This window comes from Micromesistius poutassou (assembly GCF_964030765.1).
Source record: "Micromesistius poutassou genome assembly, chromosome: 11".
Taxonomy (NCBI): Eukaryota; Metazoa; Chordata; class Actinopteri; order Gadiformes; family Gadidae; genus Micromesistius; species Micromesistius poutassou.
In genome coordinates, this window is record NC_140281.1 from 18,679,066 (window position 1) to 18,704,065 (window position 25,000).

Genomic DNA, 25,000 nt, shown 5'->3' on the forward strand with positions numbered 1-25,000 from the left:
CCCGGCCACATCTGAGCAGAGAAGATGGGAGACGGAGGTGAGGAAGAACAGCAGCCCAGTGGGAAATAGGGGGCTGAGGGGCTTTGTTTGAAAGGGTATCTGATGTCACTGGATAGAAAGATTTATTTAGCGGTGAGGAGAATGCAAAGGAAGACATGATTTGCGTGTAAGCGAGCAGAGATGGAGCGATGGCGATGGGGACACCTTTCAACAGATTCCCAGGATAAGGAGATGTTTGGTAAGCGGATCAGCCAGCTGCTCCCTCACACCAGCAGACCCAGCAGCTTAGCTAATGGGACCCTCCTCAGCCAATGGCAGCGCAGCTCTGGTGACTTCCAATATAAGCCATCCGGCTGGAACTTTCAAGTTGACATGTTTTCTTATGTTTAACTATGCAACTATAAAATGTAGTTTAGATGGCAAAATGTATATACAGTCTTTGTGAATGTTAGTTTGCTGTTGGTTTTGTATTTGAATGGAATAGCACTGTATATATTGTAATGTAATGTATCACTAGTATAACTTCATATATTGTACCTAGTATGAAAAAGGCTCGTCAGCTAGTTAAAATGCTGTTCAACTAGTTGAAATGCTACTAGACTAGTTCAAATGTTAGTCAAGTAGTTAAAAAGCAAGTCAACCTAAAAAAGCTAGTTCTAATGCTCACTCAATTAGTTCAAAGCCTACAATGAACAATGGAAGTTATGTAATATAATACAACATGGAATAATATATAATGTATCTTAACACTAACTAATAATAATAATAATAATGTACTAAATGCTAGTAATGAAGGAAATAAAAATAAACAAAACTATAAGGACTGATGTTCAAGGCGCGTCTGGAGACAACAAAAGGGCCGGCTGGGATGAGAGCCGGGAGAAGACTGAGGCGAGGTTCATGGGCCGGTCGCACTGTTCATGTCTCTACGCGCTCTTGTCAAAACAACATTTATTACTCACAGACAGTCTACTACATCCTACCTTTGATCACGTACATGACTACCTTTTGAACTATAGCTGCAGACTCAAATGAACCATGACAGGAGTTCTGTCTTGATGACAGAGACGAGGAGTCTGCTTGTTTTCACGGCTACATTAAGCGTGTTTGCTGGTACAGGTTTACACGTTTTGCTGGTACATTGCAAAAGTACACGTTTGATTGAGGAGTCCATTTCGATGAGGATACCTATCACTTTAAACCTGAAAAGTACACACATGTTAGGGTTAGGTTAGCCGTCTCTGTGAGGCTGTGGGAGGATTCCTGGTGGAAGGATTGAGTTTAAACCGAGTGAAACGTGTTTAGAAGAAACATTCGTGCCTGTTTCAGTCTCAGGTTGGACTTCTAGTTATCTTCATGACCTCCATTGATTTGATCCTGTTATCCAGAGTCCGCTGAGATCGTAGGTCTCTTGCATCGCTCCAGTAGGATTGGTAGGGGTGATGGTAGGATTAAACGTGTGTTTGTAGGATCAATATGGTTCATTATAATAGGGTGCATCATATATTTGATTCAGATGGATCTTCTTGCATCATTCCAATGTCCTTGATACATTGAGGCGTCTTCATGTCTGCATGCTTTTATCTTCTCCGGGTTTTTCAAAGTCTGTACTTGATGTGTCCAATCTGAGTTTTCGTTCACTAGATATGGCTCCTGTTAGGGTGTAGTAAATCATACTCAGATCGACCCGGAATGATAATACAAGGCAGAAATGTTTCAGACATGTTAAATATAGTAACTGTAACTGTAACTGTAACAGTTACTGTAACAGTAACTGTTTCAGTCTGTTCTCGGGAGAAGTCTAACCCTAACTATATGTTCCAGTCCTTAGTTTACTCAGTCTTAGATTCCATAATCCAGTCCTTATTTCACTCGGACAGTCTTTGATTCCACAATCCAGTCCTTTGTTTACTCAGACAGTCTTCGATTCCATAATCCAGTCCTTAGTTTACTCAGACAGTCTTCGATTCCACAATCCAGTCCTTAGTTAACTTGGACAGTCTTTGACTCCACAATACAGTTCTTTGTTTACTCAGACCTGGCTCCCAATACTAGAAGTAACGTCCATCGAGTCATCGATGCAGGAAGGCAAGCACTACCGTACTTTGTCTAAAGCTTTGAAATGTATTTGTGGTTACTGTATTACTTTATAGTGGATGTTATTACTGTATTACTATATAGTATAAGTTTTACTGTATCGCTATATAGTAAAAGTTATGATTGTATTACTATATAGTAGCAGTAGTAGTAGAAGCAGTAGGACTAGTAATAGTAGTAGCAGTACTAGTAGTATTAGTAGCAGGACTAGAAGTATTATTAGTAGTAGTAATAGCAGTAGCAGTACAACTAGTAGTAGTATGAGTAGCAGCAGAAGTAGAAGTAATAGTAGGAGTATTAGTAGCAGTAGAAGTACTAGTCGTAGTATGAGTAGCAGCAGTACAAGTCAACACTATCATCAGAGAAGTATTCAGTATGTCAGTAGTCGCCGTAGGTTTTTGAAGTAGAGTATATATTATATGTGCGGTGTTCAGTATTCGTCGTAGCGGTACGTGTTGCCATAGGGACAGCGGTAGTCATAGCTCTCCCCCCGCTCCGTCTTGGCATGGAGGGGGTCCGGCTGGAAGGAGAGTGACTTAATGACCCCTCCGGACTCTTCGGTCACTTTGACCTCCGTGGAGTAGGAAGAGGAGTCCTCAGGGAGAGAGGAGGAGCAGCCCAGGGGGGCTTTGGCCGGGGGACAGGGCTGGTAGCCCGGCACCGCGGGGGACGGCTTGGGGCAGGGCTGGTAGGACACCTGGGTGGTGGACAGAGGACAGACAGGTCAGGAAGGACATCAAATTGTCTTAACAGGCAAAACAACATGGCCGACACGAGCAAACCTTTCCCGGACGAGACAAACTAGAAAATCTTGTCCAGACAGCGACACACAGAGAAAAGGTGTCTGTGAAGGTTTCAGGTCAACACGTGTACGCTGGCTACTGTAGATATACACTTATTAAACCCCCCTTTCAGGATTTGGTTCCTCCCAACCGGAAGTTCTGCTGTAGCACAGCAGGACCGTCGGATCCCAGGTGAGACCCCAACGAGCCTAACGCCTGGTGGTTTATCATCCAGTTGCCTTGATATTGACGGGAGATAAAGAGTCGACTGCTGTGTCTTCTCATTAGCAGGAACCAATACAATACAGTAGCAGCTCAGTTAGCCACATAGCTCAAATTTTCTAGGAAACCTGAGCAGATTACATCTTATATAACCAGTGTTTAATACTTATACTACTACTACTACTAATAAAAAACAACAATAACAAGGATAGATACTAGCATGTTCTGGCTCAGTGTCTACCTTGGTGGTGGTGGTGATGATGGTCTGCAGGGCTGCTGGGGAGCCGGGCGTGTTGCTAGGGTAACGGCAGGGGTACTCCGGGGTGTAGTAGTGGTTTTCTCCATAGGGGGCGCCGTTCTTCAGCAAATCCCTCCAGCCCTTGGTGCCCTGGGGGTCGTACGATGAAGAGGAGGAGGAAGAGGAGCCCAGGACTGGAGCCACCCTGCAGCGAGAGTAAAGACATCATGGGAACACGCACAGCACACGCTCAGAACAACGCCGTCAGAGGCCATTGTGACGGTTTTGGAATTGTGTGGCAAAAAGGACCTGGGAAATAAATAACAAAACATGGTGCAGTATGAATTTCAATCTTTGTTCTAACATTAGAGAGGTCAGAGGAACGGTTCTAAGGTTTCATGTTACGCAGATCTGATGTGTCCTCTAGTGGACCGTGAAGGTCTTTAGGAAGACCAATCGTTCACTACCCACCACTGCATGCCCTGTGGGATGCTCCAGTAGTGCAGCTAGGGTTTAGAGTTTGGGTAAAGGGTTGAGGATAACAATAAGGGTTGAGGTTAAGAGTTGAGGTAAGGGTTAGGGTTGAGGTTAAGGATTGAGGCAAGGGTTAGGGTTGAGGTAAGGATTAGGGTTCAGGGTTGAGGTTGAGGGTAGATTGAGTGAAGAACAAGGTGAAAACAGACAGCACTGACCTGGGATCACAGAGATCCGAGCTGTGATTAGCTGCTGGGTCTCTGTGGAGCGGGGCTGCGTAGCTTCCAGGGGCCAGGTAGCCGGGGAACTCATAGCCACAGCCTGGCCGAGGCATGTAAAGTCTTGGGTTGGTGGGTTTCTGCAAGGCGGGCGGGGCCTCTCCCAGAGCATTGTGGGTATTATAGTACGGTTCTGTGCTCTGGAATGGAGGGTAGTGCTGTGACTGGAGGGGGTAGTTTGACTCGCTGATAAAGGACAAGCGATCTGGAGCGTCAACACAGGACAGCAACGCCGGACCCAAACACTGGGAACAAAAACAAAGGAAATGAATAACAAGGGGTAGGTGAGGGTGGTGCAAGGGGGGCAGCTAGGGAGGTCATTCAAACATATCATTTACTAGCCCAGGATTTACTATTTAGCCGCCCAAATGGCTTACAGTAAATTGCAGTTAGTGACATTCCTACTCTTTTTAGTGAGCCCGATCATTTGGCTAAGCTGCTAAGAGCTGGTTCTTTCGGCACAAGAACAGCTCTGTGTTGATTAACGTTAGCCTGGGAAATGGGTTGACATCGCTGGTTGAGGGACCATTTGATCCGATGGTGAATCATACGATAGTTGTGTCTTTGTCCTACGATATGCTGAGTAGTGTTTAAATGAAACACTGTTCATAGTGTATGAGTAGTGTTTCATTTTGTTGGATGAAATGACGCATGTCACAGGACATTAGCCACTGTACATGTACACTGTACATGACCTGCGTCAGTCAGCGTAACAGCCTGCGTAACAGCTCTGTTAGCTGTTTCTAGTAACAGTTCTGAAAGGAATGCCTCTTATCTATTTCTAGATCCGGCTTTGTGACACACCGCTGCCTACCCAGACACAGACATTCCCACACTTTAACGCTGTAGGATGTATCTCAAAATAAAACAAGGTCTCTCTCTTTGCTCCCCAGAGGGGCCAGTCGGCTCCCACCGCTTACCTGAAAGAGCTCTTACAGCCGACCGTTTCACAAATAGGTGTGCCCACATGGATAGCATGCTACCAAGTTTAACCAACTGGATAGCATGCTACCAAGTTTAACCAACTGGATAGCATGCTACCAAGTGTAACCAACTGGATAGCATGCTACCAAGTTTAACCAACTGGATAGCATGCTACCAAGTGTAACCAACTGGATAGCATGCTACCAAGTTTAACCAACTGGATAGCATGCTACCAAGTTTAACCAACTGGATAGCATGCTACCAAGTTTAACCAACTGGATAGCATGCTACCAAGTTTAACCAACTGGATAGCATGCTACCAAGTTTAACCAACTGGATAGCATGCTACCAAGTGTAACCAACTGGATAGCATGCTACCAAGTGTAACCAACTGGATAGCATGCTAACAAGTGTAACCAACTGGATAGCATGCTACCAAGTGTAACCAACTGGATAGTATGCTACCAAGTGTAACAAGATGGATAACATGCTACCAAGTGTATCCAGATGGATAGCATGCTACATGCTAGCACTGTACCTGTCTTTTCTGAGTGAACGGTGAGCTGACTCTTCTCTTCACTGAGCTCCGTCTGGCCTCCGTCTCTGACTTGGACTCCGGTCTGGGATGGTCGTGGACTCCTTTGGCCTGCAGTATTTGTGGGAATATAAATTAGTTCTAGAAGACATTAGTATAGTAAATTAAAAGTTGTACTATCTTATATTTTACCACTGGGTTCTGAAATTACAATGTTTGCAAACACTCCCCCTATTTAACAATGTAAAAACAAAGAGTTAGATCCTCAATGTACTACTTTACTGACATCACTTAGGCTTTAACGTGAATTCAAAAGGTCAGTTACAACCAAATGCGATGTTATTATGGTACATACAACTGAAACGCGAGCTGTGGCAGGTTTAACTCTGAGTGGTTACCGGTAAGGGCTTTGTGAATGATCCATAGCAAAACGTTTATTTCAAAACATAACTACCATGCTGAAACATGCGTTATCTAGGATCCTGCCATCATTGTCCCTGCCAGCGTGGTGTGGTTTCCGCTAAAGGCCTTCATAACATAGAATACAAAGGGGTTTATAACCTTTTTAGAAAACTTTTGGTAGAAAAGTTTTGATACTTTAGAAACAAAAATAATCTGTTTTAAAATTGTACTCGTGCATCCAGAAAGAACTACTCTACATCTCATCAACATTTCATTTTTTTTAGAAAAGCTTGCAGTCTCAGAAAGGAATGTGTTTAATCCCACATTACACGTTGGCCTTGTTTACAAGAGCGTTTTGAATCTCTCTTCACATCATGAACGGTTGTGAGATTGTGTTGCAAAAGAGAGATTGTTCCTCCGTTTGAACAGGTGGGAACGGTTCCAGAGATGTGGACGACCGTGGTCCAAACCGCCTCTAGTGAGTGGCCTGCATGCCACGCTAATTCTAGATTGACGAGAGTTGTCTGGTCGTCTGGACCGAATCTCTCACTGAAGTGGGAAGACACCTGGTTAGCTCAGACGACAGCGCTCGTCAACCGATAGAAAGCAAGGATAGACATATGCTAATGTGTCTGAAGCTGTAGGCTGTGCCTACTTTTCTTATGATTCTAAAACACTAGACCTTGCATTTCTGTTTTAAATGGGATTCTGCATGTGAAGACTGAAGGTATCTCTACAGGTACGTATCTCTACAGGTGAAGACAGAAGGTATCTCTACATGTATTTCTACAGGTATCTCTACAGTTATCTCCACGTGTAAGGACAGAAGGTATCTCCTCATGTGAAGACTGAAGGTATCTCTACAGGTATCTCTACAGGTGAAGACAGAAGGTATCTCTACAGGTATTTCTACAGGTGAAGAGAGACAAAGGTATCTCCACATGTTTGAGGGAGGATGTGAACAAGAGCTTCACCTGGAAGAAGATGGACGTCCCGTCCACCCTCCAGAAGTTGGTGACCGGGTAGCCGCTGTGGCCGCGGCATGGCAACAACTCCAGGCTAGCGTTACAGCTGGGACAGGGCTTCTCTGGAGACACACACAGACACACGCACACACACACACACACACACACACACACACACACACACACACACACACACACACACACACACACACACACACAATAGGAGTCAGGGGTAGATTCAGGGTTTGGGTAAGGACTCAGGGTAAGGACTCTGGGTTAGGACTCAGGGTAAGGACTCAGGATTAGGACTCAGGGTAAGGACTCTGGGTTAGGACTCAGGGTTAGGACCCAAGTGTCCAGGTTAGGACTCGTCTCCTTACTTTGCTGTTTCTGCCGAGCCTTGTCACATATGGCGGGTCGGAGTTGTAGGCGGGTTCCGTCAGAGAGCGTACAGCCTCTGGAACAAACTACAACTCCCAGACACGACTTCTTGAGGATCTGGCAGTTGTGGTTGTTGGTGTTTCTCATCGCCCAGCCCGACAAATGCCTCTGTGCATTCTTATCTTCACCTGAAACATGTTCAATAAATTGAGTAGGCATTACTATTTTCACAGAAAACAATTTATAACACAAATAGAGCTTAATAATAACAACTTAATAATGCCCAAATTCAACATTAACATTTATATTAGGGTAATAGGGATTAATTAACCATTTTGATTATAGGACTTCATTTAACATTAGGGATATAGCAATAATGGACTGTTATTATATATATATACATAGACATATATAGCCATATATGGCCATATATATATATGGCTATATGTATAGCTATATATTATATAATTATTAGAATATTATTTTATTTTATTACCGGTGTATATAAAGCGCACGTAACCGTCTGTCCACTCCTGGAAAGGATCGAACTGCTTGATTTCCTGCAGACAGAAAGGTAAACTTGGTGAAGGTGATTATGGTTAATACGGTTATGATTAATAAGGTTATGGTTAGCGCTTAACCCCAAACACAACGGTAATCATGTTCATGTTCGGCAGCGATAAATTGTTATTTCTCTTCTGACCAATGGACTTATTGAAAGTCGCATGGGTAAAAGCGTCTACTAAATGCCCTACATGTAAATGTTCATAATAATAATAATAATAATAATAATAATAATAATAATAATACGAATCATAGTTTCTACTAATAATAATAATCACAATCATAATGATAATTTCTGATAATAATAATCAGAATATAACCACAATATTAATCCAAATAATAAGACGAAAATGACATGCCTAATAATGAATGTGCATTTAACGAGCATTCAACGTGTTCATTAAAACAAAACAATTCTGAATCAATTACATTTGGAGGATATACTAATTGCCAATTCACTAAAACATATTTATGTAGGCCTACTAACCCAAATATAAATTACCTTCTTAAATAAAATCGAACGAAGCTAGAACCATTTTACCCGATTTAAAATAATTTAAAGTATTCGGCTCAGTGGTAAATGTAGATATAGGCCTACTGCAAAAAGATCAGTGGTAAATATAAATGTATTGTAAACACATCAGTGTTTAATATATCCACACGGACATTTAGGCCTATATGGTAGAAATATCAGTGGTAGACCTTAATGTAGATTTCAATAACAATAACAATGTCAAAGATCAGGGGCAAATGTAGAAATAAAAATGTAGATATATGGTCAAAATATCAGCGGTAAATATAGATATAGAGATAATAGATATATGGTAAAAAGATAATCGGTAAATGTAGATATAGAAATGTAGATTGTAGGCTTTATGGTAAAAAGATCAGCGGTGAATGTAGATAGGCCTATAGAAATGTAGATACATGGTAAAAGATCAGCGGCAAATGTAGACAGGCCTATAGAAATGTAGATATATGGTAAAAGATCAGCGGTAAATGTAGGCTACATAGAAATGTATAATTTTTTTAATAGGCCTACATAATATGCGAAATATAGATGATGAGCCAGTGTATCTTTGGGTCCTAATTTGCGGCCCAAAACGTAACTTTACTGCATGCTAGAAATCCAGGCTGTGAATAAAGATCATCTAATTTTAAACCTATGTTGGCTACAGATTTATGAAGCAGAATTAACTTCAAAATATTAATGCATTCAGGGGGGATGTTCCGAGAAGTGATGAGCGGGTGAGGGGGTGACCGCAGCAGGGTGTGTGTAGGCTATGTGTTTATTAGTTAATGTGTGTTACCTGAGAGGTTGTTTAGAGTCGTTGATGTGCGTTATCCTGTAGTAGTTGTAGTGTCGTTGATGTGCGTTACCTGCTGTAGTCGTGGGGTCGGTGCGTGTTACCTGCGGTAGTCGTGGGGTCGTTGATTTACCTGCGGTAGTTTGGGGTCGTTGATGTCCCAGGTGAACTTCATCCCGACGGAACACACGCAGTCCTCTCCGTCCCCTCGGGACATCTTCACATACGTTCAGTCTCACTCTCAGTTCATCACTCTGAACGCTGATCCGGCTAGAGTTCACTCTCCATTCGCCCGACTGCTCTGAGGAACTTTAAGGACAACGAATCCCTGAACGTTAAAACGAATGATCACTTACTGACCTAAAGTGTTAATCAATGTTTCGTTGAGGCGTTAACACGTTTGGTCCCGTTTGGTGGAGTCACAGTAGTGAGGTCTGGATGCGTAATAATCCAGTTTGGTAATAATGCTGATATGGAAAAGCATTAAGAAAGACAGCGTCCGTCCGAGCGTCTGACGGGCGTCAGGTGAGAGGACAGGTGAGTCTGTCTCGAGCTGGGAGGAGAGAAGGAGGAAGGGTTAGAGCTGGGAGAGAGAGGGGAGGGGAGAGAGCGAGAGAGAGAGAGAGAGAGAGAGAGAGAGAGAGAGAGAGAGAGAGAGAGAGAGAGAGAGAGAGAGAGAGAGAGAAAAAAAGTAGTAGTATTACATTTAACATTGATACATCATTATTTATGATCATTATTTCAAGATTGTCCTTATTATAGACCAGTGAAGTACAACGAGCATAACGACAAATGAACAAACATGAGATGTGGGTTAATTTACCCCGCACGGTCACTGACTAATGCTTGATGTGATGTTTATGTTGATCTTTAGCTGTAGGCCTGTGTGTGTGTGTGTGTGTGTGTGTGTGTGTGTGTGTGTGTGTGTGTGTGTGTGTGTGTGTGAGAGAGAGAGAGAGAGAGAGAGAGAGAGAGAGAGAGAGAGAGGGTTGGAAGCGTGTGAGAACGTATCTTATGTCAGCAAAATAGACAACGACAAAAACCCGTTAAACGGCCCTGTAATCAAGAGTGTGCGCGCGTGTGTGTGCGTGTGTGTGTGTGTGTGTGTGTGTGTGTGTGTGTGTGTGTGTGCGTGCGTGTGTCTGTGTGTGTGTGTGTGTGTGTGTGTGTGTGCGTGTGTGTGTGTGTGTGTGTGTGAGAGAGAGAGAGAGAGCGTGTGTGTGTGTGTGTGTGTGTGTGTGTGTGTGTGTGTGTGTGTGTGTGTGTGTGTGTGTGTGTGTGTGTGTGTGTGAAAACATCAGAGCAGTATCAACATTGTTGAGCCCAAAACAAACAAGTCATTAGTCATCAATTAGAGGACGCGATGACTTTCTCACTTTCACGACGACCGCATATTATATGAGTATAGATCATATACGTTATATTAATGTATAATACATATTGTAATATTATTGAGTGTGTATAATGCATGTAATAATACATAGTAGGCTACAAACCTATCCTTCTTGACGCCTCTTGGAGGACTTCATATTTATAGTATAGATATATAATAGGCTATAATACATCGTACAAATCGTTTCGTACGTCCGGTCCGCATCGATTCATAATGCTACTATATGCTGCTATGGTGTAATGATAATAATATATGTAGGCCCTATCACACAGAGAGACCTCCCGTCCTTCTGAGGGCCTGAGAGGAGAGGAGGTGCAGAACGAGGAGGCAGGACTTTGGTTCCCTCCTTCACCTCCTCGCTAAGGTTCAACCTTGGTTATTATCATTTTATTATATCGGACTCATTTGTTTAGCCAAATCCTCTGTCGGAAAGATCCATAGTTAAATGTCATTAGAATAATTATATTTGAACGCCATCTTGTGTTCATGTCCCAAAGAAGTGAACTGTTTGGAGTTTCTTCATGAATCATTGGTTATCGATCATTGGTTATGAATCATTGGTTATCGATCATTAATCCCTCATGAGTAGCTCGGTGTGACTGTATAACCCGTCATAAGGACATGACATCAATCCCACGGTGTTTCATGTTCCTCAAATCCTACGTCTTAGGTTTGATGATCCAACAATACAATAAATAATAAAAATAAGGCAAAATCTCCAGTTTATAGGTATAATGTGTTGTGAGATTATAATAATAAACTAGTATAGGCCTACCATTACTACTCTGTTTGGAGGAACGTGTAGTTTATATCGTGTCACCAACATCAGACTGTTGCTCTGTTGTTGTGACAGACCGTCACGTGGTGTGCGTGTGCCCTTTGTGTCTGTTAGATCAGATGCAACTACATGGTAACATATAATGTTTTCTTAGTGATCATATATTATATTTTATATTTTATAATAATCGATTATATATTTGCAATTTTCATGTAAAAAATGTCAGATTGTGATTAAGAACAGATGGTATCAATCGTATTGTAATGATCTAAGATGAGTGTCTCTCTGGGCCACTTCTATAGGCCCAGCCAACGTTTAAATCTAAATACACTGTCATTTAATAGTTTGTATTTAATAACAATTAGTATTATTAATAAGTATTATTATGATAATATTTTCATATTGTTGCTATTATTATATATATATATATATATATATATATATATATATATATATATATATATATATATAGGCTATATATATATTTTTATTTATTTATTATTATTAGGCGTATTCCAAACGTTCCTATCTAATTCAAACGGATTGACCGGCCCAACTTTGGATTTTAATGCAGGCTGTTTATTAATTGAATTGTTTATTTTCGACCTGATTATTGTGTGGACATACAAAGCGGACACACACACACACACACACACACACACACACACACACACACACACACACACACACACACACACACACACACACACACACACACACACACACATCGGACTGTTGATCGGACTGTTTGGACTTTTGCATTCAGCCTTATTTTATTCAATTTCCTACGTTAAATCCGCGGTGCTCGACATCCTAATTCGGACGAAATTAAAAATAAACGTTTTATTCCTTTAATATTTTGTATTTTTTACTATCGGACCGGAGATGTTTGCAGAGCATCGTCTAGGGGACGATTCTGAGATAAGAGGAGTCATCATCAGCCGTCTGCTGGGACCTCTCTCTGATGAACCTCATCAACCTCATCACTAACAGGTGGCGGAACTTGTGAAGCAAACAAATGGATAAAGACAATACAGCGAGGATGGTAAATATTCAGTCATTTTCGCGACGCCCCGAGACCACTAATATCACACCGACATCTCTGAAATTGTAATAATCATAATAACAATAAAAGGTTTTAAAATAAGTTCTGATTGTTAAAATATGACAGTATATCCTACTATAAGAGTAGGCCTTCACATTTTAACTGACAGTATTTTACTATGACGGTAGCCTGCAGTACTTGCACAGTAGGCCTATATGCAAGCTATAGTTATAAGTAGAGTGCAGTAGCCTACCATTATCAGAGTAGTGACAGAGTACAGTATAACTATGATCATTTTACAACATACTGTTATAGTACTGTTTAACAGTACTATGCTGTTTTACTATCCTAGAGTACAGTGCTTTGCTATAGGCCTACTGTTTGCTGTTTCATACGTGTATGTATTTTATAATATAACAGTAGTGCTTCATACGTGTGTTGTGTATTTTATAACGGTTGAGCTTCATACGAGTGTTGTGTATTTTATAACAGAGCTTCATACGTGTGTGTATTTTATAATATAACAGTAGTGCTTCATACGTGTGTTGTGTATTTTATAACAGTAGTGCTTCACACGTGTGTTGTGTATTTTATAATTAGTGCTTCATACGTGTGTTGTGTATTTTATAAAGGTTGTGCTTCATACGTGTGTTGTGTATTTTATAATTAGTGCTTCATACGTGTGTTGTGTATTTTATAATGGTTGAGCTTCATACGTGTGTTGTGTATTTTATAATGGTTGTGCTTCAGACGTGTGTTGTGTATTTTATAATAGTTGAGCTTCAGACGTGTGTTGTGTATTTTATAATGGTTGTGCTTCAGACGTGTGTTGTGTATTTTATAATAGTTGAGCTTCAGACGTGTGTTGTGTATTTTATAATGGTTGAGCTTCAGACGTGTGTTGTGTATTTTATAATTAGTGCTTCATACGTGTGTTGTGTATTTTATAATGGTTGTGCTTCAGACGTATGTATCTTCTAATCTCTTCAGTTTGAGCTTAGTATGGAGGACTACCTGATCCAGAAGGACTGTTCAGGTCTGGCCTTGAAGCTCCAGCAGGAGGGGCTGGATCACATCCTGGTGGTCCGACTGGACAAGATGGTAACCAAGGTAACTAAGGTAGTCATGATGGTAACCAAGGTAACTAGGGTCTGACTGGACAAGATAGTAACTAAGGTGGACATGATGGTAACCGAGGCAAGGTGGACAAGATGGTAACTAAGGTCTGACTGGACAAGATGGTAACCAAGCTAACTAAGGTCAACAAGATGGTAACTAAGGTGGACAAGATGGTAACCAATGCAACCTAGGTCAACAAGATGGTAACCAAGGTAACTAAGTTATTTAGATAGAGATGCCGTTGGCTTTATTGATCACAGAAGGAAAAGTTGAAAGTTGTTTGAGTGTCATGAGCTGAACAAGGCGAACGTGGAATCCTGGTTTGGTAATGGGGTTTCTCTGAATCCAAACTTGTACTTCTGCTACGGTACATTTCAGAGCGTGGGCGTGTTGTGTTGACTTGACTGTAGCGGTATCTGTCACTGTTTCAGGAGCTGGCTGTGGAGGGGTTCAGGAGTGCCACGCTGCTGCTCAAGGCTTTAGGACGTGTCTCGGAGAAGAAGGAAGACCTGCATCTGCTGCTGAAACACGGACTCGGACCAAAGATGAGTAGACTCACTTTATCAAACCATTATTCCCAGACCTTGGAAAAAATGGGAATAAATGAAATAAAATCCTGCTGTTATTTAATGGTGTGTTTGGTTGTGCAGGTGTTGTTCTGGTTTGAAACCGTCCGTGGACTCCTGGGATCTGAGCGCTACAGAAACGCTGGCTCTCTGCACAACCTGGCTGAAGAGTTTTATGACTACTTCCTGGTAAGAGATGCGTACTCCTTCCTATTGTGATGCGTTACCCTACTTCCTCCTGGGTGAGGGGGGTTCCATGAGATGCTGGCTAGGACAGGTGTTAGTTTAGGGGAGGAGCGCACTCACAAATCATACTTCAGATTAACATCAGAGGTCTGGTAGCTGAAGAGCTTTCATCCGTGAGAGGTTAAGGTTAGGACAGAGGTGAAGGTTAGGACAGAGGTTAAGGTTAGGACAGAGGTGAAGGTTAGGACAGAGGTTAAGGTTGGGATAGAGGTTAAGGTTGGGATAGAGGTTAAGGTTGGGATAGAGGTTAAGGTTGGGATAGAGGTTAAGGTTAGGAGAGAGGTTAAGGTTAGGAGAGAGGTTAAGGTTAGGATAGAGGTTAAGGTTAGGAGAGAGGTTAAAGTTAGGATAGGGTTTAGAACATATTTAGTGGGTTAGGGTTACGCTTAGCCCTAGCACAGCATCACAGGCATTATTAGGATTGTTTGTGTGGAGGGGGCAAGAGTGACTAACATGTTTTTATTATCTATTGTGTATTGAAAATTCCAAAGCTGATTGTTCAAATTGTCATAGCAACGCATGCTTCTCCTCCACAGCTCCTAGGCCAGCCTTCCCTTCATGGTCAGCTATCTTTATTTTTTTTGTGTGAACGTAATGTTCATTTATTAACTTAAAATATTATTGTGTGTGTGTGTGTGTGTGTGTGTGTGTGTGTGTGTGTGTGTGTGTGTGTGGTGTGTGTGTGTGTGTGTGTGTGTGTGTGTGTGTGTGTGTGTGTGTGTGTGTGTGTGTGTGTGTGTGTGACAGTGTCAGTATTCCTGCTCTCTACTATACTCTCCCAGTTAGCCCGGCTGGTTTTGAAACCAGCAATCGCCTTCTCTCCCCGTTTAGAGGTAAGCACTGAAACCGGGCAGTTACTTTACCAGCCCTACCCTCTTAACCAGTGTACCCTCCTTACTTTACCAACCCTACCCTCTTAACCAGCGTACCCTCCTTACCCTAGCTTCCCTACACTTCTAACCCTTACCTTAGCAACCCCATGACTAAGGCCCTGTCCCAATTCTCCCCCTTCCCCTAGATTTGAGCCCTAACCCTAGATTTTGCACGTTCCTGCGAAGGGGTAGGGTGTCCCAATACTTAAGGGAGCAAAGGGGAGTGCTGTTTTTCCCTTAAAATCAACCCTTGAACGCTAGACGGCTCGGTAGCTGACTTGCAGCTAAGGGCACTCAAAGCAAGTGTTCTTGTTAAGGGGAGAGAAATGGGACTGGGCCTAACCCTGCCCTCCTTACCACCAGTGTAGCCTAACAGGAAGGGGTTAAGGGATCCATTTCACTAGCCCTACGTATATCAAACCCAATGTACTATATCAAACCCAATGTACTAGCCCTATGTATATCAAACCCAATGTACTAGCCCTATGTATATCAAACCCAATGTACTAGCCCTATGTATATCAAACCCAATGTACTAGCCCTATGTATATCAAACCCAATGTACTAGCCCTATGTATATCAAACCCAATGCACTAGCCCTATGTATATCAAACCCAATGCACTAGCCCTATGTATATCAAACCCAATGCACTAGCCCTATGTATATCAAACCCAATGCACTAGCTGTATATCTGAAACGCATTGCTCTGACCCTACCCCTATAATGTGTTTCAGGCTATTAGAACATACAACACTCTTCTAGAGTCTCTGGACAGAGAGGAAAGGAAACGGCTGCAAGTTGACATAAACCAGCACGAAATACTGTAACTCACTCACTCACTGAACAAGTATCATTAATAACCTTACGCTTTCTGTATAAAATAGGAAATAATTGCAGATAATGTAAAACACAGCTAATATATAGTATGTTGTAGTTGTTGATATCATTATCAACAGATGAGTCGATATAAATTATAGTTGAATTTAGTTTGTTGTGGACGCAAAGGGCCAACACCTTTTGACTCTTATTTTCATATGCCACACAAGCTGGATGAAGATTGAGCTTGCAGTATGATTTAATTAAATTATAATGTTTGTGCTTAATGTAAACTCGCATACATGTATAAAAAATGCTAACCCTGGTCGTATGTTAAATGTTGACCTTTGTGATTTCTTGTGGTTTAGCGATGAGCTGGCAGCTTCTATTCTGACCGTGGGAGGTGAACACACACACACACACACACACACACACACACACACACACACACACACACACACACACACACACACACACACACACACACACACACACACACACACACACACACACACACACACACAAATCAGATTAGTCATTTTATGATTTCTGTACAGAATTGGTAGTGTAGCACTTATTTCTGGATCTGATTAGTCATCTTGTACTTCCTGTATCAGACTATGAGCTGCAGGTCAGCATCTCGGAGGCCCTGTGCCGAATGACGCCCAGAAAGGTCAGAGAGCAGAGGGCGAAGGACTGGTTTTCCAGCCGGGATGTCATTGACGCCTTCTGCCGGATCCGAGACGGAGACTTTGAAGTGGTTCGTCCGTGTGTTTGTGTACCGTACGGATATGTTGAACTATATTCAAGTTTATCGATATTCTTAATCATGCATATTATTATTATTATTTGAAATTAATTCTATGTTTCTGTCTCACAAGGACTGTCGATTTTTCCTAAATTATATCAACTGTTGCCAAGGAAACCAGAGGAGGTATTTGTAGTATTATTACAGCTTTTGGTATCCAGATATACATGCTAAATAAAACCGGTTGTGTAAATCTAGAAGTGACTCTTGTGTTTCAGGGTTTACACATTTCCTTGTCTCCGAGCCTTCCTTGGAAATACTGAGGTAAACAAACAATCTTATCTTACATGAGTATATGATTGTTATTGTTCTTACCCCCCCCCCCCCCCTCTGAATGCAAGTGCTCCATCAGGCTGCAGTTCACTTACGTGTGTGTGTGTGTGTGTGTGTGTGTGTGTGTGTGTGTGTGTGTGTGTGTGTGTGTGTGTGTGTGTGTGTGTGTGTGTGTGTGTGTGTGTGTGTGTGTGTGTGTGTGTGTGTGTGTGTGTGTGCATAGAGCCCACATCCAGCCATGGAGCATAATATGTTGGTTCTGTGCATCAAAATTGGATTATGGACTAAAGATTCTCTTTTTCTTTGTTTGTCATGTACCAAACATGTTCCCTCATTTCATGAAGCTGTTCAGTCCCAAGGATGACAAGCTGGACCAGTTCTGGATTGACTTCAACCTGGGCTCCGAGTGCATCAGCTTTTTCATTGACGATCAGCAGGTATTATTCAGAGCTAGAAAGTTCCACTACACATCAAATACTGAAGGGTCCGTAATGATCTGTATCGTGTACCTCAGGGCTTTCTCTGGGGATCAGTCCACCTCCAAAAGCATGGGGTCAAAAGTTACAGCATCAACTCTCAACAAAACGGTAAATAGCTGCATTGATATCCACCAATGAGCATCCATTACATAAGGCCTGATTCACATAAGTGCGATGCACTACGTTATAACATGAGGGCAATGAATTAATCTTTGTATGAGGGTTAGTTTACATTTAGGGCGTTTAGCAGATGCTTTTATCCAAAGCGTCTTACAACAAGTACATTTGTCAGAAGAAAGAGAAACAACAATATATCGCTGTTATTTCAGTAAGGATGTTCAAAGAACCAAGTGCCAAGCACTAACCATCACTAGGTTAACCCATTCCCCGTATACAACAGAGATGGCTAGGATAAGATGCTACACAATGCACTATTGTACTAGGTACTATTGTACTAAGTACAAGTACAACATACAATAAGTGTGTACATTAAGTGCAAGGTTCAGCCAGTATTTGGCCTTCCTTGGCCCCCAGAGCACAACGAGGAGGAGACGGTGGTCCGCATGGAGCTGAGCAGACCTGTGGTTCACCTGAACAGCAGGGAGACGCACGTCCAGCTGTCCTTCAGCTCGCAGCATCACACGCTGGTACTGGAGGTGGTGGGCCAAGTGTTGAACCCAGCCGTGTCCCAGGTGTCACACGCACTCACTCACTCATATAACCTTCAATTGCTGAACACTAACTTGGCTGCCAACGTAAGTTAATTACTATTTGATTTGTATGGAGTGCAGGAAACGACGGGCTTTCTTCATATGAAGGATGGAGAAGAGGAGGTCTTCACCCCCACTCGAGGTGGCAGGACCTACTACAAGAAGAAGCCAAAGAGCAAGAGCAAACTGAAGAGTAATGACCCCTAGCTCTGCTGAACAGTAGTAGTGTGTGTGTTTGTGTATATATATATATATATACAGTAGTAGCACTACTGGTACTAACCAACTAATCTGTGTCATCATATGCAGTTATCCCTTTGTCATCCGCCAGCAGTGAAGACGACTCTACTTCATCGGTAAGACGTCTTTGACCTGAGGAACATACATTAACGAAACTAATCTAAGCCTCGTCATTGAATAACTTTCTCTCCCCTCCTCTCTCCGTCTCCATGTCTCCCAGCCTCTCTTTGCAAGCACTCCAAGCAGAGCAGAGATTCTGTTTGACCAGATTATAAAAATGCTTCCCAAAGACAAGACGCCACCTTTACAGACTTCTAAGGACTCGGGTATGATATATGTGGATCAAACTATCGCCGATGTCCCTACTAATAGAATGTTAAAATGAATGAAGTGACCCTCTGGCGCCATCTACAGCCCGTTTGGCAGCACTACTGTACAATACATGAGTTCAGTGATTTAAAGGAGGGTCGGTCTGCCTCTCAGGTCTGCCTGAAGACTCTCGACTCGGGCTCAGTGCCGAGGTAACGGACTGGGACGGGGACCAAGAGCGGCCTGAGGACAGCGATCTGGACCACCCGGAGCGGACTGAGGACCTGGACCCGGAGCGGACTGAGGATCCAGGGCAGAGCGCGGACAGTGGCGTGGCCCTAGAGCACACTGAGGACCTGGACCCGGGGCGGACTGTGGACCGAGGCCTGGAACCAGGGTGGACTGTGAGGGGTCTGGACCCAGGGCGGACTGTGGACCGAGGCCTGGAACCAGGGCGGACTGTGAGGGGTCTGGAACCAGGGCGGACTGTGGACCATGGAGACTGTGGTGTTTCTGTGCAGCAGGTTCCTCCTTTAATGTTGTATATAAACGAGTACATTTAGTACCAAATACATTGACCTGAGTTCTTAAAAGTATTTTTCTTTTTCTAGAACGTCCTCAACAATCCCAGGAAGAGGACGTCACCGAGAACAGGTGTGTGTGTGTGTGTGTGTGTGTGTGTGTGTGTGTGTGTGTGTGTGTGTGTGTGTGTGTGTGTGTGTGTGTGTGTGTGTGTGTGTGTGTGTGTGTGTGTGTGTGTGTGTGTGTGTGTGTGTGTGTGTGTGTGTGTGTGTGTGTGAGAGACTGAATTCAGACTCCCTAATTCAGTGACTCCTTATACAGACTGGTAACCTACTGACTCCTAGTCCAGACAGCTACTAGTACTACAGTTCAGTTGTACTGTAATATACTGTATATCTCCACTGGTTCTCTTTCAATTTTATAAGAGCAATTTCCCATCGTATTAATTATCATACAAGAATTAAAATGCTGGCTTGAGTTATTTATATATTATTATATATTTTGCTTTTGTGATCTTTCTGTGTGATAAAAGGTTGTACTTAATGACCCTTAAGGAAAAGTCTATGGTTAGTTTGAGGCAAAGTGAGAACATGTTTATGGTCTTCAAGTCTGTATTCATGTTACATACTTGGGTTTTGTCATTTCCTGTGTGTTGTAGAACCACCAATAGGGGCGTCTTGTCCCAAGAAGAAGGTGTGGTCTATTCCAGTGGGGGAGGAGCCAGGCCCATCACTCAAAGGTCAGAGTTCAACCAATGAATGACTCTAAATATGGAAGTAGAGGTGATATTAAAGAGACAGGAGGTTAAGGTAGGTTGTACGTTGAGGTCCCACTCTGCCGGCAGACGTTCCGGTGGAGACCGGTTCAGACCTGCCAGGCAGCATCGAGTCGGACTTCAACAACCTCATCAGACAGCTGCAGGACAGCATGGCTGCTGCTACACAAGTATGAGTAGTACATGATACACAACTTTATATAGTACATGATACACAACTTTATATAGTACATGATACAAAACTTTATATAGTACATGATACACAACTTTATATAGTACATGATACACAACTTTATATAGTACATGATACACAACTTTATATAGTACATGATACACAACTTTATATAGTACATGATACAAAACTTTATATAGTACATGATACACAACTTTATATAGTACATGATACACAACTTTATATAGTACATGATACAAAACTTTATATAGTACATGATACACAACTTTATATAGTACATGATACACAACTTTATATAGTACATGATACACAACTTTATATAGTACATGATACACAACTTTATATAGTACATGATACACAACTTCATATAGTACATGATAGACAACTTTATATAGTACATGATACACAACTTTATATAGTACATGATACACAACTTTATATAGTCCACATGATGCATAACTTTATATAGTACACATGATGCACAAGTATGCACAGTACATGCATACACAAGAGCACATTGTACACAAGTTTACATAGTACATGATACACTATTGTAGACCTACTGAGGACCTTAAGGTGCGTTTGTTTTGCAGAGATGCTTGCAGCGGGTTGAAGGTCAGGTGGTGGAGTCCTTCACAGAGTGCCAACAAAATGTTTCTTCTCTACTGAAGGCTGTCCATCAACGCAGGTACCTTCTGTCCACCCTGACCACAGGCAGCCTGTATGAGCTCCTCTTAAACTAGAGCCTGTATGAGCTCCTCTTAAACTACGGGTCGGATCACTTAATCCAGTAGTTGTTGGGTCGTGACCTCAAAACACACGGAGCACTCCAACACACGGTCATGTCTCCATGGTCCCAGGATGAACGTTTAAGAAACAGCCCTGGTCTCAAGTCACATGCTTTCTTTGAAGTGTTGAGTGATTCAACTGTGTGTGGCTATATCACGTGTTGAGTAACTCTCTAACTAACTCAATAACCATCACTATCTAACTGTCTAGGCTGCTCCTGCTGCAGACGTTTCAGAAGAGGGTTGTGGACCAAATGAATCAACTGCAGGACATGTTTCAAAGCCTTTCCAACATGGAGACCGAGATACTGGTAGGGCTTCTACTGTCTAACACGCTGAACATAAAGGTACCGGTTGGCCTTCTCCCCCCTGTCTAATACTGTTTGTCTGTCTAGCTGATGTCTCTCTGTCCCTCTTACTAATGTCTCTCTGTCCCTCTCACTAATGTCTCTCTCGCTCTCTCTGATGTCTCTCGCTGTCACTGATGTCTCTCTCTCTCTCGCTCGCTCGCTCGCTCTGATGTCTCTCGCTGTCACTGATCTCTCTCTCTCTCTCTCTCTCTCTCTCTCTCTCTCTCTCTCTCTCTCTCTCTCTCTCTCTCTCTCTCTCTCTCTCTCTCTCTCTCTCTCTCTCTCTCTCTCTCTCTCTCTCTCTCTCTCTCTCTCTCTCTCTCTCTCTCTCTCTCTCTCTCTCTCTCTCTCTCTCTCTCTCTCTCTCTCTTTGCAGAGCTTCTTAAAATATCAAGTCCAGTCTTTGGCTTCATTCTGTGACAGACAGCAGCATGGGTCAGTACACGCACCGCATCACACGCACGACTGTATCAAGAATTGAAAATCCCTAATTTCATAATGTCTCCGTGTAACGTTGCAGGCTGGCGTCCCTGGATTATAAAAACCACGACGAAGAGGAGGTCGTGGAGAGGAAGAATGGAAGAGAGGCAGCAGACAACAAAGAGGCCTAGGGTTATAATAGTACAAATCTTTTCGTACGTCCGGTCCTCATCGATCCATACAATGCAGCTATATGCTGCCCTATAGTGTAATAATAATAATATATAATATCACACAGAGAGACCTCCCGTCCTTCTGAGAGCCTGAGAGGAGAGGAGGTGCAGAACAAGGAGGCAGGACGTTGGTTCTCACCCCCTCTTTCACCTCCTCGCTGAGCTTCAACCTTGGTTATCATTTTATTATATCAGACTCATTTGTTAAACCAAATCCTCTGTCGGAAAGATCCATAGAGTTTATTGTCATTAGAATAATTAGATTTGAACGCCATCTTATGTTACCATCACCGTCATCAGGACATGGAGATCATCAATCCCAATGTGTTTCATGTTCCTTCCTATACGTCTTAGGTTTGATGATCCAACAATACAATAAATAATAAAAATAAGGCAAAATCTCCAGTTTGTAGGTATAATGTGTTGTGAGATTCCGTAATAAACTCATAGTTCTCTTTGGAGGAACGTGTAGTTTACATCGTATCGTGTCACCAACATCAGACTGTTGCTCTGTTGTTGTGACAGACCGTCACGTGGTGTGCCTTTTACGTCTCTAGTTGTTAGATAAGATGCAACTACATGGTACCATATGTTTTATTAGTGATCATATATTATATTTTGTATTTTACAATCGATTATATATTTGCAATTTTCATGTAAAAAGTGTCAGATTGTGATGAACAGAAGTTCTCAATAGTATTGTAATGATCTAAAGAGCAGAGTTTCTCTGGGCCACTTCCATAACCAATGTTTAATTATCTAAATATAGTACATGATACACATGTTTATACAGTACATGATGCACAAGTACGCAAGTATGCATAGTACATGAGACAAGTACGAATAGTACATAATACACAAGAGCACATGATACACTAGTTAATGCAGTACATAATACACAAGAATGCATAGTACACGATACACAAGAGCACATGGTACACAAGTTTACATAGTACATGATACACTATTGTAGACCTACTGAGGACCTTAAGGTGCGTTTGTTTTGCAGAGATGCTTGCAGCGGGATGAAGGTCAGGTGGTGGAGTCCTTCACAGAGTGCCAACAAAATGTTTCTTCTCTACTGAAGGCTGTCCATCAACGCAGGTACCTTCTGTCCACCCTGACCACAGGCAGCCTGTATGAGCTCCTCTTAAACTAGAGCTTGGATTGGCTCCTCTTAAAGGTGACATATTATACCACCAGGTGTGAGTGTGATTAGCCGGTATAAGCCGTTTTGAAAATCTGCCTCTTCTGACATCACAAGTGGGCGTGTCCATCTAACTATGACGGATAGATGAGTAACATTTGCTACAGTCTACTGGGTAGGCTGAAAAAAAACAGCTTGTAATGACTCATACCTGGTGGTATAATATGTCATTTATAAACTACGGGTTGGATCACTTAATCCAGTAGTTGTTGGGTCGTGACCTCAAAACACACGGAGCACTCCAACACACGGCCATGTCTCCATGGTCCCAGGATGAACGTTTAAGAAACAGCCCTGGTCTCAAGTCACATGCTTTCTTTGAAGTGTTGAGTAACTCTCTTACTATATATATACTATAATCTATAACCATCACTATCTAACTGTCTAAGCTGCTCCTGCTGCAGAGGTTTCAGAAGAGGGTTGTGGACCAAATGAATCATGTTTCAAAGCCTTTCCAACATGGAGACAGAGATACTGGTAGGGCTTCTACTGTCTAACACGCTAAACATAAAGGTACCGGTTGGCCTTCTTCCCCTTACTGTCTAACACTGTCTGTCTAGCTGATGTCTCTCCCTCTCCCTCTCACTAATGGCTCTCTCTCTCACTGATATCTCTGTCTCTCTCTCTCTCTCTCTCTCTCTCTCTCTCTCTCTCTCTCTCTCTCTCTCTCTCTCTCTCTCTCTCTCTCGCTGATGTCTCTCTCTCTCTCTCGCTGATGTCTCTCTCTCTCGCTGATGTCTCTCTCTCTCTCTCTCTCTCTCTCTCTCTCTCTCTCTCTCTCTCTCTGCAGAGATTCTTAAGATCTGAAGTCCAGTCTTTGGCTTCATTCTGTGACAGATGGCAGCGTGGGTCAGTGCACGCATGGTCACACACACACACACGCACGCACTGCATCGCACAAACGCATCAAGAATTTAAAATCCCTATTTTCAAGATGTCTTCTTGTTATGGTGACGGCCGGCGTCCCTGGATTATAAAAACCACGATGAAGAGGAGGGCCTGGAGAGGAAGAATGGATGATTCGGCACAGAGCTCAAACTAGTGATCAAACTGTATTTGTTTTCTCTGCTAATGAATGTAATTGCACTTTGGAATCAGTCTCATATGTGCGTTGCCTCTAAAGTAACAGAAGTGACTCCAACCCTGTCGTTCTTCTGTCCACTGCAAATGTAGTGGAAATAAAGAATTCCTTATGGGCTGTAATACCGCCTCTGCACCACTAGATGGCGACGTCTCACGGGCTGAAGAAGATGGTTCACAAGTAGCCCAAGACATAGAATATTGCAGACTTTCATAAACTGTACTAAGATATTATAACCCTTATGATTGCATGAAGTTCTAACGGTTAAAATTATGATCCTCTGGAAAATTTAATTCTGAGAGTCATAAAGAGAGCCGAATAGAAGAGAAGAGATCACAGAAGAGATCCCCTGATGGTTAGAAATTAGTTGAAACAGCAAATATTAAATCTTAGATATAGCACCTTTTTAATATGACCTCACGAATAAATAAAAGTGATAGTTATTAAATCCTAATGAATAAATAAAGCTGTAAGTTGCCTTAATTTTCCTCCACCTAGTTTCCTTAACTGGTAGGTCTACCTACAACGGAGGTGCAGGCTCTACCAGATGGTACAGGTGTACCAGCAACTCATCGTTCCGTGCATTTATAAATGCAAATCATTTCCG

The 25,000-nt window shown here is 42.4% G+C and overlaps 3 protein-coding genes across 3 annotated transcripts in view; 1 reads left to right on the top strand and 2 right to left on the bottom strand.

Annotated features, from left to right (window-relative positions):
* The window catches only part of LOC311355560 (V-set domain-containing T-cell activation inhibitor 1-like), a 204,691-nt gene that overhangs the window by 159,341 nt on the left and 20,350 nt on the right, over positions 1-25,000 (bottom strand). The gene's annotated exons all lie outside the window — the stretch shown is intronic.
* Positions 2,528-9,386, bottom strand: gcm2 (glial cells missing transcription factor 2; the record flags this gene model as incomplete). Its single annotated transcript, XM_084475320.1, has 8 exons — positions 2,528-2,794; positions 3,343-3,544; positions 4,032-4,336; positions 5,554-5,661; positions 6,927-7,039; positions 7,298-7,486; positions 7,795-7,858; positions 9,303-9,386. 8 exons carry the CDS (start codon positions 9,384-9,386, stop codon positions 2,528-2,530), a joined length of 1,332 nt encoding a protein of 443 aa, XP_084331446.1.
* sycp2l (synaptonemal complex protein 2-like) lies at positions 13,388-22,063 on the top strand (the record flags this gene model as incomplete). The annotated part of the gene is given in 26 exon segments (XM_084475223.1): positions 13,388-13,537; positions 13,541-13,586; positions 13,589-13,611; positions 13,615-13,665; positions 13,936-14,259; positions 14,853-14,877; positions 15,064-15,149; positions 15,924-16,012; positions 16,374-16,408; positions 16,623-16,765; positions 16,887-16,939; positions 17,032-17,077; positions 17,431-17,523; positions 17,601-17,673; positions 18,100-18,257; positions 18,357-18,468; positions 18,585-18,631; positions 18,736-18,841; positions 18,999-19,348; positions 19,436-19,478; positions 20,005-20,085; positions 20,191-20,291; positions 20,908-21,002; positions 21,314-21,413; positions 21,829-21,887; positions 21,973-22,063. Coding segments are annotated over 26 exon segments (2,580 nt in total).